This window comes from Labrus mixtus, chromosome 21, assembly GCF_963584025.1.
Source record: "Labrus mixtus chromosome 21, fLabMix1.1, whole genome shotgun sequence".
NCBI classification, from domain to species: Eukaryota; Metazoa; Chordata; class Actinopteri; order Labriformes; family Labridae; genus Labrus; species Labrus mixtus.
In genome coordinates, this window is record NC_083632.1 from 19,604,167 (window position 1) to 19,621,476 (window position 17,310).

The following is a 17,310-nucleotide window of genomic DNA, read 5'->3' on the forward strand; positions in this document are numbered from 1 at the left end:
TCCCTATACTAAACAATATTTTAATTATGTAGATTTACAGAAAATACACAGAAAGAAACACCACGAACATGCAGTGGAGAGCAGTTATGGATGGTTGGATCCATTTATTATGTTTGTTTTTTTAAATCCAGAAAGTTTGATTTCTCTGACATCACCTTTGCATTCTAGGAAATACATCAGACATCAGTACCAAAGAATAAATAAATAATAGTGGTTACAGAAATATTGGTACACCATAACCTGACCAAGCTGCAACACCTCAATTCAAACAGATATCCAGAAAAGTATCAAACTTTACAATTCCTGTAACCTAGCAGGCTATAAAACCTTGTTTATTTAAAGGTAGCTCCAGAGTAGGGAGCAGTACTGTAACACTAATGAAGGCCAAAGCAGGCATTCATCTATACATATATACATATTCTCCTGTGATTACAAGCAACTTCTTGGTTGTTTTCTCAAAATCTCGACTTTATCATCTCTTATCTCCTGGGCTCAGTCATATTAAAGGTTGAACACAGATAAAATGAATCCAGATTTGGTTACCCACTTTTCTTTCTACCAAGGATCAGGTAATCCAGCTCACTTTTATGCCCGTTGTTCAAAGAAAAACTGGATAGGATAAAGTTATTTGTGGGACCTTTTTGCCTTTATTAGAAAGGACAGCTGAAAAGAGACAGGAAATGTTGGGAGGAGAGTGTGGAGGATGACGTGCAGCAAAATGGTCGAGGTCAGATTCGAAACCACAGCCGCTGCAATGAAGACTAAAGCCTCTGTACATGGGGATGGCGTCATAACCGCTAGGCTATCCAGCGCCCTGGTACAGACTTTTAAGGAATACCAAACCCTGACTCCCAAGGGGACTTCACGATGCATATTTGTACATAGGGGGCGCCAAAATCCACACAAACGGAAAGAGCCTCAGCTGCTTCCACTGAGTCATTAATCAGTGTTTGATAAAGTTGCTATTTGATGCAATATTTTATATGTACCAAATCTTCCATTCATTCTTTCATACACTAATATTTACCTCATCTACTTTGTAACTGAATCACAACAGCCTTCTAGTGCAATCTCTCTCTCTCTGTACATATATATATATATACAGTAAATACAGTATATTTCTTAAATATGGTTTTTTTTATGCTTTTAGTAAGAGCTAGGACAGTGGAAATGTGGAGAGAGAGAGAGAGAGTGGGGAATGACATGCAGGAAAGGAGCCACAGGTTGGATTTGAGCCCAGGCCGCCTGCTTGGAAGACTACAGCCTACGTACATGGGGCACGCACTAACCACTAGGCTACCAGCGTCCCACAAAATAAATATTTTAAAGATGTTTTAGAATATCATCTAACTTGTTTTATTTTACTTTATTTCCCCACTTAAATCCAGGCTGAATCCAGCCCTCTGCTGGCATGTTTTTTTGTATCCTAATCCTAAACAAAAAATGGAATATGAAAATACTGGGAACATTGAATAAATAAAAGGTATGGATGCATGTCTGCTCAGGGCCTCTGTTAAACAGTATTTTGCTGCTGCCCAAAATGGTGACAATTGTGTCTCCTTCCTGTTCAGAGCTAGCATTCCCTCATCATCAGAAACTTGCTGTGTGACACCTGTAGCCCCTGTAGCCATAGAAAACATAGTATGATTAACACTTTTACCAAAGGTAACATCATTTGCGTCATATTTCTCACTGTACTATCGAGGGAACCCCTTTCGCCTGTGATGGCGGAGGAAGGGGTGGCGGGCAGTTCGGGGCTCTCAGTCCAGGCTTTTTCAGAGGAGGCTTTTTGAGGCTGAGGGTCTGACCTCTGGGTGCCGGCGTCGGCGGTTGGGTCCTTGTCTCTGCAGCGACTGGGGCTTTGCTGGGAGGTGCAGGTGCCGGCACTCTGGGTTTAGAGTAATGAACTGCCAACTGCTCGTTTGGCTGGAGGGGTTTGTTCATGTTGAAAGATCTTTTTGCTGGAAGATGAGAGAAAGAAGACGACAGGATTACAAGTGAGCGTCTTGAGAACAACCAGAATAAGAAAAGTGTTTTAATTCAAGACAGTCTTCTTCAGTACACGCTATCTGTGTAACTGTGAAGAAAGAAGCTACGAAAAAACAAATAAAAAGTGTAATGTGTACTGGATTACCCTGAATTGTACATGTAATTATTCTATATTTAATACATTAAAAGACTATCTTAGTTCAAGCTTGACCACAAAGCTTTGAATAAAAAACATCAAAATCTTCCTTTTAAAAATGTAAAGGTAAAAGTTAAGATCATACCTAACAAAGCACACCCTTAATCAAATAATATATAGATAAAGGATGACCATAGCCCACAGTGGCTAATACAAGCTACATAATCAAATAAATCAGTGATACTCAATCCGAGGCTCTCGAGCCACATGTGGCTCATTTGGGACTAGTTGTGGCTCTTTTAAGTCCAAAGTCATTATTTAAAAAAGGGAAACATTGTCGGCAGAACTTATTCTTTGCAAGTCATGTCACTGTGTTTCCCACACATACTTTAGGAAAGAAAGAGGTTTTTTGATTGTGGCTCTTGCAGAAATCGTCAATGTGGCTCTTAAGTCTAACAAGGCTGAGTACCACTGAAATAAATGATCTAGTTATTGCCAAATGTTGTTTAAAACTGTCAAAATAGTGACCTCAGAAACATGAATAAATCCAGGTGTCTGTTACGACTGTTCTGAAGCTTTGAGTTTGACATTTTGCAGGTACCTTACAGGTTTCTGTGAGTGTATTTGGACACAAGTTCTACATGCATCTGTTACACTATGATTCTTGTTGACAGGTGGTCTTGGTTTGCAGCTTGTCAACCACAACATAGCCAGGCCCGGAGACATACCATACCTTATTGTGTATTATACTTTATCTATGAATTTGCTCGAGCGGCAGTGGGTGTGAAAGTAAAATTCGCAGGAGAGTTCTCATTAAGCAAAAGACATAAAGACATACAGTCATCAAAAAAGAAAAAAAGTTTGTTTGGAAATCAGTTTTTCAGTCAGATGAACAGATTCGGAGAAGAAGACTTATACGGGAAAGTATTTCCACGCGGCAGTTACAACAGCAGAGAGATGACGCACAACCGGAAAGGTTGATATTTTGGTCAGTGGTCTGAGACTTCCTGTTTCCTGTGTCCTTCCTGGTTATTACAACAAGAGCACCAAGACCTGACAAGGCCCCGTTTTGACTTTGTGAGAGGAAACAGATAGAAGTAAAGAATCTGTACAGGACGACTTGACACAACAGAGTCGTTGCCGTAATGAGACATGCTTGTGCCCTAAGACCACCGTTTATGTCGGGGCACCGTTAAGAAAATATATCTCAGCAAAAAGCAATTCTCAAGACGATTACTTTATGTGTAACACAGAGAACTACTAAACCTGTGAAAATAAAGATTTATTTAATTTTCCTTCCCCCCAAAGGGACTTCCTGGAATCTGATAAAACAACACTGATTATGTCGTAGTGATGTAATACCAGTTATGGTAGCATTGGGTGTGAGACTCAGTCTGTGTTGTTAACTTGATCAGTCCATTTGCATTGTGGGTAAAGCTAAGCTCTTTTTGTGTTTGGTGCAACTTGTTTTCAGAACTTAAAAGTCACAATAATTCATCAACTGCTGCTTTAATTTTGCTTTTAATTTATATATAATCTCTCTCCTGGGAGTTCCCAAAGTCAAAACAATGAATAAGAGTGTTGTACTAAAATGACTGAGTGCCTTGTGTAATAGCACAAGTCAGTGTCTAAGCCACTGGGCACAGTGGACTTACGTTTATATGGTGAGGTGATCTTTACACTTGCTCTTGGAGAATCAGGCGGTGCCTCTAAAATTGGATCCAGCTGGCCTTGATCTGAGCTCTGTTTCTGTGTAGGACTCCTGACCTGACCTGGGTTTGGTGCAGCTCCTGAAGCTTTAGGAAGGTTTGCTGTGGAGCTACAGGCAGCAGAAGTGTTTTGGAAAACAACAGGGCTGGCATTGAACAGTGGTGAGCTGCTGGATGTTGCGTTTGGATGACTTGAGGCCGGTGTCTCAGCTGCAGGGCTGGACCAGGTGGAGGTGCCACCGCGACTCACAGAGCCAGATTTCACCAGGCAGAAAATGCCGCTGTCCTGAGAGGCTGAGCTGATGGAGGAAAAAATAGAAAAATGTTCAAGTTTCAGTGAAATCACTGTAATGAGGGAAAAATATTCCAAAGAGTTATTTCTTGCTGCCAAAAGGAGCCACTAGTTTAAAAAAAAAACCCTGGGCGGTTTAACAACCATATATTATGTAATGCAGTACATGTTTGTTTGTTGATTTGATGAAGCACTGTGATTGCATTTGTATATTGGTTCTCAGAGAGAGGTTTACTACCTGTTTGACTTTGAGAGAGGGAGGTGATATGTGGAGCAGGAGGAGGCTGTAGACGAAGAGGAGGAGACTGTTCTGCTCAGTATCTCCTTTTCTGAGGACAGAGTCTGAGCAACGGGAGCTGGCAGCGTCACATCTGGTACTCCTGGAACTTCTGGGACCTCAAAGGATACAGCTAACCCAAAACACAACAAGAATAAGTGTATCAAAGCTCCAAAAACAGACAACATTTGACATAGATACAGCAGTCATTTCTTGTGAAATGGGAGCAGGGACTTTCAGTTTCAAGTCATGTTTAGAGGTTTCGATAGTGGGTGCAGCAGCAGCCACCCCCATGCCTTTGTGGTAGTGGTAGAGTCAGTCGTCTCTCAACCGGAAAGGGGTTTCATCCCCATTAACCACATGACGCATGTCCTCGGGTAAGACACTGAACCCCAAATCGATCCAGCTGTTGCGTCAGCGGCATTTGAATGTGTTTAGTTAACACTGATGGACACTGCCATCAGTGTCTCACTGTGGTGTGATTGAGTGAATGTGACATGACATGCTGTGTAAACAGCACTTTGAGTTGTCAGAAGACTAGAAAAGCACTATACAAACTTAAGTCCAGTTTTAATTTGGGCTTTTACAGGAACAACAAAAATATATCATTTCTAAATATTTCATAAAAGAGTATAGAGATGGGGAAATACAGGTTTCAATGAGGCTCCACAGGTCATATATGTTTTTCTACTTTAAGCTGTCCTCTATGTGAACATAAAAATAACAATATTATTAAACCAATGGAAATTCAAATTCAAAAGCAACATCACAATTGTTGTTCATAACTCGTAATGACCCCTGAAAGACTGAATGCTGATGTACATCAGTGTTTATTTACCTTCAGGGAAAAGACTGGAGCTGTACTGAATAAGAGGCTCGATGACGGTCACCACTTGGACTGATGAAGCTGACGCCATGTCGAACAAAGCAGCTTCTCTAAAGATGCAGACAGGTAGAGAAGAGAAAGAGAACGACAACATGTGGGGCAAACAATGACGTTATTATTCATAGAAATACGACCAATGTTACCGCAGTAACATACACATTTTATAACAGTTGTCCGCTTAAGACCAAAAACATTCTGGTTTAACCACAGAGAGAACTTATGCAATCTGGTGCTGAATTAATGCACAAAATCCCCCACTTCTTAAAGTTTAAACCTAGCCAACTAATGTTTGAATCTGCAGATTCACTAGCAGGTCTGGTTTATGAATTTATGAAGTTGTCCCTTTAGTTGCCCCCATGGTAATATATTACACACAGAGTCAAGCGGGTCACTTCTCACCCTTCAACTTGTGGCCAGAGTAGGTTTGGCCCCAGGACGATGGCGATGTTACTGGGTGTCATCTTGTTTACGGCCTGGTGCTCAGACAACAGAGACAGGAACTGGACCAGGTACCTGACAGCAACAGAGAGGGAATAAATACAAGTAGACCTGAGATAAGAGTTTGTTAATGTGATAATAATAACAATAATGCTTCAAATTGTTGAAAATACAAATAAAGCAATCGTCCGTAATGGTTACAGACTGATCCACCCACAGTAGATCACTGGCTCAAAATCATTAAAGAGATTCACGAGATGGAAAGATTGACTTTATTAAGATTGACAAAGGAGTACGATGCAAAGAGGTCAAAAGCTTGCTAACATCAGCTCACTAACTTCATCTAGCTAACATCAGCTGGCTAATTTCAGTTTGCTAACTTCATCTAGCTAACATCAGTTTGCTAACTTCATCTTGCTAATGTCAGCTTGCTAATGTCAGATTGCTAACTTCAGCTTGCTAATGTCAGTTTGCTAATGTCAGATTGCTAACTTCAGTTTGCTAACGTCAGCTTGTTAACACAATCTTGGTCTAACTTCATATGCTAATACTTTAAACGATAAAGCCAACTAAATTATTTGTAACATTTCACCATGGTCACCATTTTAGTTGAAAGGGTTAGCATGCTAACATTTACTAAACAAAGAAGTACTTAATATGAACATAAAACATAAAACACATAACATAAAAATGAATTCCCTCAAATTTAAATAAGATACACTGATTCTTTTGAGACATGGTTTGTATCCCATAGTGAGTTATGCTAGAGACAGAAAAAGAAACAGAATGCATGAGGACCTTTGATAATGTTATTCTGAAAACAATCAAACTACATAAACACCTGAGATTGTTGTAGTTTTCAGGTGGTAGTTTCTTCAGTAGGACTCTGAATTGCTCTAGTTTCTCTGTCAGGTCTTTTTCCCTGTGAAGAAAGAGGCCAAACTCAAGAAACAGCCTTAAAGCCCTGGTTAAAAATATAAGATGTGTAGTGTAGATATTATACAGACCCTGCTGCTTTAAACCAGTCATTGTAGAGTTCAGATGTCAAAAGAGGTTCAGGTAGTTCTCGCAGGTAACACTTCAAAGCTCCTGTAATACCACATCCAGACACATCAATGAATTGGCTTTATAAAAAGCTGATGTAAATGGTTCACTTAATTACTATCATTTTTTGTGTTTTTTTGGTATAAAGGCTAATAATCCACGATATTGTTGGGGAATTACTTAATTTCCTCACTGTTGCTTAAAATAGCCCATAAAAAAACTTTTATACTATTGTTTTAAAAAATCTCGTGCACACAGGAAACTCTGCATTGAGCATTACTGGAAGCTGCAACATGAGCATTATTTGAAGCCAAAAACAAAATAAAACAGGAAGTTAGAATGAGCCATGAAAGTCGCGTTGGCTGAACAGGGAAGCAACAAAGAAGAGTGCTCAAAACAGAAAGTCACTCATCTACAAAGAGGAAATTCTTACCTGCTACAGCGTGAGGGTCCATGCTGAACTCACTGTGGTCAACGTTCTCTTGATCCAAACAACTTTTTAGCCTCTTCACCACTGATGCTGCTGCTGCCAGACGAAACAGACCCTGAAAGACGAGGAGGGGGAGGAAGGGAATGAGGACATGATGGAAAGAGAGTGGGCTTGCTGTGGATGACAGCAGGGCGTCTTTCTAAAAGAAACCATCTTGAATTCAGCCAATACAAAGAGCAGGTGGATATAGGTTTTAGTCATGGCCTGATTCACCGCTGACACTAAGACCACAGCGGTGCTTGCCAAAAATATTTAACAGCCCATCAACAGTCTGTAAGAGATTTTATCTAAAGCACACAAAAATAATCATATGAAAGGTCATAGCAACTGCACTACCATTAAACTCGTAAAGTTAAATGTTCCAACCACTAAAGTGATTACATACCGAATAACCCACATGGATTGATTTATGTGGTCCTACTGTTTTCCAAACGTCATCTTTGGATTTCCTTTGCATTCGGTAGTGCGAACATTACGCCTACCCAAAACACAAACTGCATAAATGACTTTACTGTTAGCAATGCTAGCTGTTAGCTATTAGGAAAAGAAACGTTGCTTGGTTCAGCTGACTGCTCAGTCCAGCTACTGTACTTGGTCTAGACTGTGATGCTTAAACAACTGACGTTTGACTTTTTATAAAAACAATTGTTTAAGTCCTGAGATATTAATTTAAAGATATCAACTTCAATTGTGCAACACTTTAGTTTATGACTAAATATCTGCCAAACTGAGGGTAGCATCATTATATCATCCTAAGCGGTCCATTGTGCTTGGTGTTAAATAAATAATGTAAGCATGCTAAAAGACTCAGGTAACATTATAACTCCTTTACATAGCATTTAAGCACTGTCATTGTTAGCATGTTTGCATGTCGATGTTAGCATCTAGCTCAAAGCACCGTTGTGTTAGTATCATAGAGCTACCAGCATGAGTTTTAATGTCATTGAAAATGTTACTAAAATGTTTAAGGTATTCCACATGGGTGAAGTGATTTGTATCTACAACTAAAATGTGTTTATAAAGATAAGTTTTAAACCGGCTAGCATTGGTTTGCAGCACTGAAGAAATTAATAAAAATAATCATTTTTAAAGGGAGAAGACATTACATTCTTCAAATAAGAAAATGTCAGAAGTCTGGGGCAAAATAAACACTTGAACAATTAATCCTTCAGAATAAATATGATCGAAAGACTGTATTCAGGTTTAAAAAAGGTTGTTTCAATCTGAGTGTTATGTTTTGTTGTGAACCCGTAGCTTCATCCTGTCAGGCCTACCTCCTCCCTCATGCCTGTTCTCAGCAGCATGTGAATACACTCCTGAATGGGCGCAGCGATTTCTCTCTCACTCAGAGACAGATGGGAGAGCAGAGGTTCCCCGTAGACCTTCTGGTTGTTGAGGCTAAGGGCCAACCCTGTTGAATCAGGTAAGTACACAGAGGGCATAAGAACACATGTAGAAATATTACAGTGCAGCTAAAAAATGTACAAAGAGGTGCCAAATAACTCCACCTTTTTGACTGTGGTTTTCCTTGAGCTCGCTGATGTTTTTTTCCAAAAACTCATGGGAATGTTTGTGGTATTCTGCTTGCAGCTCGAGAAGCTAATGTTGGTTTAAAAAAAAGAGAGAGAGAAGTAAGTTTGCAGGGTCGATAGATATAAGTCTGTGTCCTCAAAGACAACAGCTTTGTGTATAGTTTCTGAGAAATAGAACTGTTATTATATTGTTTGCACACTTGGATGAAAAAATAGAAAGTTATCAGAAGTGCAACTCACACAGATGAAGTAGTTAGCGTAGTCTTCCTCTTTAGTTGCAAAGTGGTACAGATCTGCAGAGTACTGGTCCTGCATAAACACAGAAAGCTCAGATGTAAAGGTTTGTGATTCCCAGAGGGGGCAGAGGTTCAGTGTCTTGTTAAACAAAACTGCACCATTACAGATGGATGCTGCAGCAGGAAACACTGATACCTTAATGCTTTCCAACCTCCTCCAAGCTTCCTCCACTTCCTCCCTGAGTCCATCCTGCTTGGCCTGGGCACCAGTGCTGGCTTGACTCCTAAACACACACACCGATGTCTTTTACATTGTGTATATGTGATGTACCACAGGTAGCCCTGACTGAGCCTGTTGCTCACCTGATTCTTGCGTTGTTCCAGTCAGTGTTAAGCTTTGCAAACTGTTTCTTGTTCTTCAGAATTTCTGGCAAATCCTCCTGTAAGGAAAACAAAGACAGTTTATTGGGAACACACTCCTTTTATATTGAGTGTTTTATATCAGTCTCATGTGAGGAACTTTTATTTTCTGAAGATTTTTTTGCGCCCCCTGTGGACGAAGTAGTCTTATTTCTTTTCTGACGACAAATATCATCCTGTTTTCAGTCAAATGCACCACAAAGTGTGAGTATTTTCTTCGGAATATATGACAAAAAATAACTGTTTCTTCAATGCGCTATATCTCGTCTGGTCTGGTAGTGGTTACGGGCAATATGAAAATATAGAAAGAATAATTATTTTTTACCAATGGTCTTGTTTGCTTTTGATGGTCATCAAACATCAATTAATTTCTTTACATTTTGAAGCTTAAGCCAATTGTCCTTGGATTTATTCACGTTATAGGCACTGATAGAAAAAACACATGTAAGCTAGACACTTCTGGATGGATATACAGGAAGGATGCCAAAATAACACATTTACCTAATGCTGCACTGCAATACAAGGAAATGAAGTGAACAACTTTTTTTTATCTTGAATCGTGTGATACTATCAGAATGCTGATGTTGATCTATCAACATTAAGATTGGAAAGCAATACTAAAACTTTTTACAGTATTAATATGATAATTGTTTCACATGTTCCCTGGTTCTACCTGTAACTTTTAGCTCCTTGCTTTATGTATGTATCTCCTCATTGTTACCGTTATGACTTCAAACTCCGCCACAGTTTTTGTTTTAAGTAACGCTGTGAGAGACATTCTCACCTCGCTCAATTTGTTGAGTGGCTCCAGAACGTCCTTCTCCACTTTCATCTCAAAGTCTGCTAGCATGCTCGCTAGTATCTTCTCCATGAAACAGCACATTTCCAACACCCTCCTGCCACACACACACACACACACACACACACACACACACACACACACACACACACACACACACACACACACACACACACACACACACACACACACACACACACACACACACACACACACACACACACACACACACACACACACACACACACACACACACACACACACACACACACACACACACACACACACACGGTCAACACCTCCTGAACCATATTTTTAAAAGGTCACAGAATAGAGAGTAACAAGAGCTAAACATCAACACGCCTGGCTTCTCAGAACTATAAATAACTGACATTTAAATCAATCCAGTCATAGTTTGTAGACGGGCTGTGGATCCTCTTTCTTCATTTCATCCAGAACTGAAAGCCAGCAGCTTTATTTTGAAGTCATGAGTTTACACACATGACAGCAGAACACAGCTAAAAGTCAAGAGGTCAAGGACATTGATGAGAGAAGGGATAACTTTAAAAAAAAAAAAATCAAACTTGCACCTGATAGAGGAGCCAGCGTCAAAGTCTTTGAGGCTCTCTGCCATGCTGACGGACAGCAGCATCAGAGGGAGCTTTTTCTGTGGACACAGAAGCAGATATAACACCTTTCAGCAGTACTGTAAGTGATTACCTTTACTCAAGCAGTTGATAAATACATTTAACTTTTATGGCTCTGGGTCCCTTCCTGCCCCAAGAACGTTAACAATTCAAATAACTCATAAATCGAGAAATAACAAGCTGATTACTCCATTCCCATTATGGTTACTAGTTTCATTGTTTTTTGTTTGTTTTGTTTTTGTTTTTCTATATATAATAGAACAACAGACACAGGGACACATTTTATGTACAAAGTATATATTTACTTTTAATACTGTAAATTAAGTAAATTGTCCTGATTATATCACACCATTTATTTACTTTAGTATAAATCAATGCAGGAGTTTTGTTTGTAACAGAGACTTTTTACTGTTAAGTAAAGGATCTGAGTATTTCCCCCACCATCGACTGTCAGTAATCATTAAACGTTCTTGGCATTGTCCTCTATGTTTCAGTACCATTCGTTTTTCAGCCTCCAGTCCAGACTGACTCTGCATGCAGCCTTGCAGCTTCTTGTGAAGGACCTGAGCTGCCTTCTTGGCCGGCTCCACCCGCTGCTCCACCTTCATTCAGTCAGAGAAACACGGTAACGATTAGAGCTGAAACTATGGCTCGGTTCACCAGCAGCAAAGATTGTCAATGTGTCGGTGTCTGATGTCTCATGAGAGTATCACTATGTCCATTTGCTGTACACTTTTAAAGTCATTGATTGTTTCTTTTAAGATAACGGATTTTGTGGTAATAAGTTCTAAAATGAGTTTGATGTGTTTTGTCTTTATTATACAAATAAACAAAGTTATACAGTGATGCTTTGTTACTAATAATTCATTCATAACAGAATTAAAAACTGTAGGGATGAAATGTGATTTTCCCCTCACCAGGACCAGATCTTCATGTAGAAGTTCGGTGGCATCTTGTGACCTGAAGAAGTGGATTGAGTGTTGGTTAGTGAAAGTGTAAACAAACAACAATGGTTGTTCAACACTAGGAACATATAAAACATATAAAATTTCTATGTCTGCCACTAAACTATTTAATTTGTTATTTTATCATCAGGTGATAGGATTGAGAGGATTATTACTGTGTTTTATCGTTTACTCAACACAGGGTTGAAAGTTTGAGAAAAGTTTTCGATTAAATCAAACTTAAGGTGCACTCACACCTGAGCTGTTTGGTCCATTTGAAATGAACTCTGGTCCGCTTGAAAACAGGGGTCTTGGCTCACTTCCAAGGGAATGTAACTTTATCTCTATTTTATAGATCAAAATACAAAAACTGCGGCACTCTACGAGATGCCATTCTTCTACTGTCCTGTTGTTAGCTTCAGGGTCATAGGTCAGCATTAGAAGGCTACAGCCCAAACTTGTGGTGGGGTGCTACCGTACACATTTGGCAGGCTTTGGTGCACTTCACAAGTGCAGTGTGAACGCAAACTGAACCAAAGTGTTAAATACAACAATGTTGCAACTTCACCCCTGAATCTCACCTACAGTTCCGGTAGTTCACCGAACTTCATTTTGTGAAATCGGCCTTAAAAAAGCAAGAAAATCACCAACATTTAAAGATTCAACCATGAGGTGGTTGGTCTGTGTAGCTGGACTTACATACAAAATGTGACAATTCAACAACAACTTATTTTCTCTCTTGTTTTGAGTTATATAAATGGAATAATTTGAATAAAAACCCCATGAACAGTTTATAACAAAATCCACCTACCAGCACGTCTCAAACTCACTGACACTGTGTTTCTCTCAATTCATATCTTAAACTAACTCAACTTAAACTTTGATAAAAGAAAACTTATGATATCAATTTCTTGTGTGACTTCTTTCTGTTACCAGTTTTAATGCTTTATTATGATAACTAGATACTACTACTGGCATCATATTTGTTAAAGACACACGTCTCTCCATTAATTACTCTCAGCAAGGAAGGGAATAAACATTTGTCGTTTAACCATTCCTTTATCAAATCATTTCAAACGTGTGCTCTTTTCATAGATTAGCATTAACTTCTTTTTTGCTTCTTCAATGCGGCTGTTAAATCATACATATTACTTTTTAGAGGAAACAATGTTAATGTTTTTGACAAATAAAACATCATTTAAAAAAAGCTTGATGTTCATAGCAAGTAGCCAGGTCTTTTCACCAAAGGTGTGCCACATGGCCCTGTTAAAGGACCCCCTATTTTCTTACATTAATGTTAATGATGCTCCTAATAATTAAAACTTCTGTACATCTATATGCAGATTACACAATTGTCTTCATTGTTACCACTCACTGACAACCACTTGCTTTTTATGATTTATGTTTTTCTTCGTCAATGCATTGGTTGTCTTGATCAGATCTGTCTTTAATAATGAAGGCATCTTGAGATGACACTCATGTTAGTAACAAATCTAAAATGGTACAAAGGAATAACATGAAGAGAGTACAAATGTTTTAAAACGCTACGTTAATTTGACAAAATAACTATTTCCACGTTAGCTCACACAAAGTATAAATTAGTTCTATTTAACATTTTGAAATCTATTTGGCTGCATTTCAGGACTGGGGGTATTTATAACATATTGAAAAGAAACCCGTCAAAAACACTCCACTATTGTCCTGTATGCCACTGTACACTGAGACTTCTTCTACTCGGAGCTCTCAGTATAACTGATGGCTTTTCTATCAAGAACATTTTTAGGCCTGACTGACATGCAACACAAAGCCAGAAACCTAAACCTGGCGTGTGACTGCTGCAGCTGTGGTTTACATCTGAACAAGGTCTGTGAAAGGAGAGGGGGCTGACACACAGTGCAGCAAACTCCTCTGCAACTCTGAGAACATCTTCGAGCTTCTGTCACAGAAAAAGGAAACCCAGCCCATGTTTGTAGAGAGGTCAGATAGGCTTCAGCACTTCCAAGGTGTTGCTGCTTATTTCCTCCAGTGAACATGTGACGTTTCAAAACACAAAGTCGAGTAGAATTCCCCCATGTGTTTCAACCTCACACCAGTTCCTTTATTTTTCTGTCACTCGTTTCACCTTTTTCTTTTGGGGCGTAAAGACAAGGGCAAAGGCAGTAAAGTTACATCAAAGCATGTGAGAGGATGTATGCTTTAGTAGGAAAGAAGAAGTGTGTGATTTGTGGAGGTTTTTATGTCTTAACTGATTATCAGTGTCATTCAGTGCTTAAATAATAAAGGGTTATTCCCTTACCGCAGTTACACAAAGATGTGATACAGCCAAATCCTTGTAGAGGCATTTTTGGGTATTAAACTTAAAAAATGTGGATTTATAGAAAAGATATTGTAGATGTCATTTTTATTGAGTATGTGGAGGCTTCTACATTTTTTTTTCACACGTTCATTTTATCTGTATAGATTTAGTGCAAATAGAAACTGTGAACTGGGTGAGATGTTGCTGAGGTAAGTTCAGTGCTGCAAATGCACACTGTGTGGGTTTATTATTAAACCAGAGGGTGCAGACACACACACACACACACACACACACACACGTTGAAGCCTCGTGCTTGGAGGTTTTTACCAAAAAAAAAGACAGACAGCGTGTGGATGTATTATTTGGTCAACAGCTCCTTTGCATATGCCACTATAATGCAGATACTATATTTCTATATCAGCGGTTATCCGCATGTTCAGCTCAGAGAGAAGCTGCAGACAACTCATGAACCTGGTGCAATCTACAAACACTGATAAATAACCACTGCCTTGACAAAGCGTGTTGCCAACATATATCAGAGCCTTGAGTTCTTTTGTTCCTCGGAGGTGTGCTGAATCTATTTGGCTCTCATGCATGAACCTCAGGATTCCCTCAAACCCCAAACAGCATTCTTTACTTTGAAGAGGAACCAGAGACCGTGGTGTTCCAGCTTACCACACTTTTGAACACTGTTTGCAACCAAGAAAACGAGAACTTAGAAACCAAAGTCAACTCAACATTTCCCAAAAGCAGAATACAGCACTGAGATGTACATATGTCCTTTACAGCAGGTAGTGAGACACGGCCTTTGTAAGTCTGTTGGTGTAAAAGGGGAAAGGTTTTATAGCTGGAATCATCCATTCAAGGTTTGATACTGGGGAAGATAATGTGCTGTAGAATTTATTTTTTAAATGAGAGTACCTTTTCTGTTAAACTAAAACCACTCTAATGGGCAAGAAACAATTAGAGGAAATGGGTAACTACTCAAGCAAAGTGAGTCAGCGTTACAGCAATAGAGAAATCTGACAATCAGCCACAATAATCTACTAGTCACACCAGACTGAGGAACTGGAAGTGGGGAAAACTTCAAAGCGTCCTTCCTTGATTAAATGTGAATTTTATTGATTATAAACTCAAATTTAGATTGACAAGATGAAGGTTGTGATGGTTATTCTTTCAATATTTATAAATAGATACATTACATTCTAAACTAAGGTTCATTGTTATGGCTTCGACCAGAGAGAAATGATTCCTAAATGTTAATCACTACACTGAAAACCTATCCTACATGGAAACGTTACTGTGGGCTTCACGAGGTCTTGGGAGTCCCATGAGTCTAGTTTACGTCAGAGAAAGTCTTAATGTGGCTTACTACATTTTCAAAGTAGTAATATAAGAGAGAACAAAGCACTTACTTTGCTGCAGAGCCAAACTGCTTCAGGATGCTCAGAGACTGCCGGAGCATGCTGGCAGCGGAGTCAAAGCAGCGTTTCTAGCTGATCTCCTCCGTCCAACTCGGCCTCACAAGAAATCCGGACCAAGAAAACCTCCACACCGGGTCACAGCCGAGTTACTTCATCAAGGAAAGATGATACGGACGGTTCAGTTTCGTCTCTGTAGGTGTTTGTGTTTTGGCAGTCGGTCTTGTTCTTGTTTCAGAAGCGTGCTCTGAAGTCACGTCTAACACTGACAGTGAATGCGGAAGTTGCACACCGTGTCAGTTGTGTGGAGGAAGAGAGATTTTGAGAGGATTGACTGTCACACTATGATTTAAAAGTTATTTTATGAAGACAACACTACATGTACTCGTAGTGTAGAATGATTGATTTAGCATTAAGACTTTGAGAGAGGTTGGGATTTAAATGGTACAGTATTTTTTCAATCAGTTTTCCAGAGGCAAAGTTGTTTAGCAATAGCAGATTAACATCCCTTTAACATCATAAATCAGCAGTATTGGAGTCATGGGTGTGTTTGGAGTGAGTAATACTTAGACCGCCCTCCAGCACTACATGTTAGCATGTTGGTGTATAACAATGACGCTGTGTGTTAAAGAGTTATAAGGATGTGAAAAGGCCAAAAGAGGAAACTGTCACCAATGGTGGCTGTAACATTTTGTTTTTCTTCATCTAGTTTTAAATAGTCAATATTAGAATGTGGCTATTCTCAGGCCTCTGATTTCCTGCTGCGGCGTTTAACACTTTAAGGCCAGCAGATATGTAGCCACAGCTTTCTATAAAACATGTCACAGATTGATCAGTAACAACATTAATCCTGTCAGTTAATCCTGAAAAACAAACTCCACTGAGGGACCTTTTATCCTGGATTCATAACAAACTTCTTCCTCCACAGTTTACCATAGATATCAACTTATTTTATTCATTGCATTATGCCTCTTGTTACCTTGTGAATAAAAGTGATTTTCTTCACTTATCTTTGCTCTTCAGCCACTAAAAATGCTAATGAAGCTAGCTAGCCACAAGCCAGTCCCTGACGTTGATCTGTTTGCCATGCTGGGCAGCTGAGACACAAATAATTAACGGGTTGTTTTTTCATTATGGCTTAAAAGCTGCTATTCTTAGTAAAGGTAAAATATGACAGTAGTTTGAGCCTTAAGAGTTAATTTTTGGTTTACAGCGAGAAAAACTCAAGTTTCTACAAACTCCAAGTTTATCCTAAAGCAGGTGTACATTCTGCATGTTCATGTCTCTATTTCAAACAGGAAATAAAGTTTATTGATAAGATTGAATATTGTCTGTATTCACTCATTTTCTGAAATCAATTTTTTAAACCCAACATATTTAAATAATTAAGCAAAAAATGTATTATCAATATGTAACAAAACAACTATTGCGTGCATGATTATTAAACTTGATTCAGTTAGAAATAAATCAGTTTATTTCTTATTCAAATCTTTCATTGTCTTTAAGAGCACAGTTGTGATCCTGTGTTCTTCCAAAGTGTTGGTATGAAAATTTGACATTTAGGATAAGATGGAGGGAGCCTACTTTTAAATATTTAGTCAACTTAAAATTGTTTTAAAGTTCTTCATATGTGTGAGGAAAAAGCTTTGCATGTCCGTGTCAGTAAATGCTCACACGTTTCTGTTGACATCTGGTAATCTGTGTAAGGTTAACATTGTATTGTTGAACAGTATCCAGCTACACTTTGATTGCTG

At 39.0% G+C, this 17,310-nt stretch overlaps 1 protein-coding gene across 2 annotated transcripts; it reads right to left on the minus strand.

Annotated features, from left to right (window-relative positions):
• Positions 1 to 74: 74 nt before the first annotated feature.
• Positions 75 to 16,036, minus strand: sh3bp1 (SH3-domain binding protein 1). 2 transcript variants are annotated; one of them, XM_061029151.1, is made up of 18 exons: positions 15,551 to 16,036; positions 11,813 to 11,855; positions 11,393 to 11,497; positions 10,839 to 10,915; positions 10,234 to 10,345; positions 9,393 to 9,469; positions 9,226 to 9,313; positions 9,034 to 9,102; positions 8,770 to 8,860; positions 8,536 to 8,672; positions 7,205 to 7,316; positions 6,735 to 6,816; positions 6,569 to 6,649; positions 5,689 to 5,802; positions 5,242 to 5,339; positions 4,365 to 4,536; positions 3,781 to 4,133; positions 75 to 1,961 (listed from the first exon to the last, which is right to left on the minus strand). In XM_061029151.1, the coding sequence occupies exons 1-18, from the start codon at positions 15,598 to 15,600 to the stop codon at positions 1,690 to 1,692; spliced, it is 2,133 nt and encodes a 710-aa protein (XP_060885134.1). In that variant the 5' UTR covers positions 15,601 to 16,036; the 3' UTR covers positions 75 to 1,689. The 2 variants fall into 2 exon arrangements, with proteins under 2 accessions (XP_060885134.1, XP_060885135.1); XM_061029152.1 differs by lacking the exons at positions 10,839 to 10,915; positions 11,393 to 11,497; positions 11,813 to 11,855; positions 15,551 to 16,036 and adding an exon at positions 10,641 to 10,811.
• Positions 16,037 to 17,310: the final 1,274 nt, after the last annotated feature.